Here is a 3,078-nt window from a genome sequence, read left to right on the forward strand (position 1 = left end):
GATGAGAACGAATCCAACATGTCCTCAAGTTTTCAAATATTTTTTTCAAATATCTGCACGCAGTTCGAATGAGCCACACCGTAGTTTTCTTCGACAAATGTCTTAAATTTTTAACAATTACAGGGGACATTTAAGCTCAGCCTTAAGGGTACGACGCGACAGCGTAATGGGTTAATTCCCATTTACGCTGAAGGTTATTCACTACATTACTTTAGAGCAACGGTGTAGTCCACACACCGCAAAATGAAGCCGCAAAATGAGCCAGCCCGCAACACACAAATATTGCGCTCGATCGCTCCACGTGTCTTTAGATCCGTATCTTCTGCAGGCATACGACCAGAGAGTTGCATAAATATTGGGCTGAAGAAGTAGACTAAGTTAACGGGCAAAACGGTAGAATCAGAGATGTACTTTTTATGCAATTATTGTTCTTTATCGTCCTCTCCTAATTCAACCTTAACAATTCTGAATTAGTGTTAGGAACACCGACCTGTTCCCATTTTTTTAATAAATAAAAACCGATGTCTTTGGTAGGCGTACAAATCACCGTATATACTGCCAACATGAGACATCTTATTTTAATACCTATATTGTCAGTGCACGCAAACAAAATGTTGCCGTTGAAAGCATTATTTGAGTTCGGAATGGCAGAAACATAACTTGTCCAACCTCTGGGCATAAAAGATTGACAAAGATACAATGCGTGAAAAAACACAGAAAGGCCTTTAATGTTTTGTTAAGAGTACGTTTGTTATGCCAGATTTTAAATTTCTGCCTACTTATTTCTTTTGTTTTTTCTAGCTTCTGTTTTATTAACTCCATGCACTACTTCCAACAAGAATCATGTTTTCAATGCCAGGTGATTTACTGCCCTACCTGTTATCCATTCCTTTATTTTAGGGTGCGTCTTTAAAATTACGGCTTTGTAGCTGTTAAGCTGCCTGATAACCGCTTTTCTCTTCCGCACGGTCTATACTGTACAAGTCAAAGTTCGATTTTTCAGGAGAGGTCAGCAGTACCGCATATGAAATGTGAGTGACATGAGAGTTCCAGTTAGGCGGAAACTTCTCGTAGCATAAAATCCTCTGTAGCATAAAATCCACACCTGATAGCCTATGTTCGGCAACCAGCCTAACCGCATAAATCGATCCGCGTGTCCAAAAACTGCTCTTATCCGGATTTTATTCATCCAGAGTGCACAGCACCGAGAATTTGCTGATTAACTGTATAAAGCAATAACGCATCCGTTGGAATAGGCAGTGCGTGTAGTTCAGGGTGCGTTCATTCCTGCGGCTTGTAAGCGTGAATCACAACGTAGTAGCGGTTCTCAGTGTCAGCGTTGCTCTTTGTGGTGTCTCGCAGTACGTTGCGTGTGAAGATGCGAAGCTCTTCTTTTTCGTCTTCGTCCAGATGCTTGTAAACTGGGTTGAAATGGGTGAAGAAATCTGCAAGGAAGTACAGTAAAATTAGATTGACTGCTTTCTGCATACTTCTATCGTTATATTCGTCAAGTGCTTCGTTTTAAGCCGCTGGCTTCAGGGGTGAAGTGTGGTCGCCGTTACCTTCCCCTTTGCTTTCAGGCAAAGCGCAACCGTTTTTACGTATACTCTTCACCTCTTTAATCGGACGCTGAGGTGAACGGCATATATAGTTTTTTTCGGTCTGGGTAAGATGCAATAGTTTGACCTTTTTCCGGCACTGTTGGCAAAATTTGTTAGAGAGCAAAACACCTATATATTCCGGAGACAATTTTGGAATGAGACATTCTGGGGCATTCTCCCCTACACTCGATTCATTATAGTTAAGCTTACGATGAATTCGAGGCAACTAACGACCCTATGATCGCTGTTGGAAGTGGATTGGAGTGGGATCCCTTCTCCGTGCTCCGCAAGCAAAAATTTACTCGACCGGCTTCAGTTTTGGTCAGTATGAAGTTTTCTTCAATGTCGCTTACCCGCAAGACGCAGGTTCGATCCCATAAAAAAAGTGAGTTCACTGCAGCCACTCACATAGGAGTAATGCGAAAGCAAAAAAGTCTACATATTATAAGAACTTCCGTGGCTATTCGGACGTCCATGTACTGTATCGACGTTCATAGCTATTTTGCAGTCGAATTGTAATTTTCGCGTGTAATACACTAATTCGAACTCATGAACCAAATTCTTTTCAGAGCAAAGTAGCATCGTGCACTAACACAAACTTCTGCACATTTCTCATTATTGGACGCCACAATCGCGCGGTCAAGTTTTGATGACTCGACATAGCCATCTAACGCTTCCACATGAAAAACCACAAACATCGATTTAAGAAGCACGGACGAATGTTTCTCCTGCTTAAACATAAGCTTCCACGTGTTATAAAAGTCCACAAAATGGCAACACTGCCCCCACATTTTCCTGCAGTTCCTGCTTGCATTGTTCCCACCTATGTGATGAATCATCTTGCCAGAGAATCAGGGCGACTGTGGAGGTTTACCGTCCCAAAGCTTTAGAGGAGCTGCCTGAACCGTAATTTTGACCATTTCGGGTCCTTTCATGCTCAGATATCGTGCTGTTAGGGGCCGCTTTTGCATTCGTGCCCGCGAAAATGCAGTCGCTGCGGCATCTGATTCGGCCGGGGTGGCTGTGGGCGCATCGGCTTAACGCAACAGCCAATCAGCCACTACGGCAAGTTGCGGAAGCAGGGAACATCGTCGTCTAACCTTCAGTGCAGAATTTTGGTGGACAAGGGACTACAAGAAGCACCACAGGTGGGCTGCCGCCGCACGAGGCGGATTGAGTGTTGGTTGACGGCGGAACAAATCACTATCTGCACAGTCATAATACCAATTTAGAAAATATTAGCATGTCAATGTTGAAGGCTTTTTTTGCGTCATAAAAGAGATGGTACCTTCACTAAGAATTGTATAATGATGATGTATATTTTTTTTTCTATCCTGTATACATGTATTATGCTTACGCAATATTTCGAAATGAAAATGAAATATTCTTGTTTTATTATGAGAGAAACCAACAGCCACAGAAACCAAGGGGCACAGGGGATTTTTAATTAATTTATTTATTTTGTAGTGTTGCTCAA

At 42.3% G+C, this 3,078-nt stretch overlaps 1 protein-coding gene across 1 annotated transcript in view; it reads right to left on the bottom strand.

Moving 5' to 3' along the window:
* Positions 1-1,281: 1,281 nt before the first annotated feature.
* LOC149347359 (uncharacterized) overlaps positions 1,282-3,078 on the bottom strand; it is an 8,798-nt gene continuing 7,001 nt past the window's right edge. Inside the window, exon 4 of the mRNA XM_089541561.1 lies at positions 1,282-1,445. Coding sequence (XP_089397687.1) covers positions 1,282-1,445 — 164 coding nt within the window. The remainder of the gene's footprint in view (positions 1,446-3,078) is intronic.

The sequence above is a fragment of the Amblyomma mixtum genome, chromosome 4, assembly GCF_055824585.1.
Source record: "Amblyomma mixtum isolate Tamu chromosome 4, ASM5582458v1, whole genome shotgun sequence".
In the NCBI taxonomy this organism is placed as follows: Eukaryota; Metazoa; Arthropoda; class Arachnida; order Ixodida; family Ixodidae; genus Amblyomma; species Amblyomma mixtum.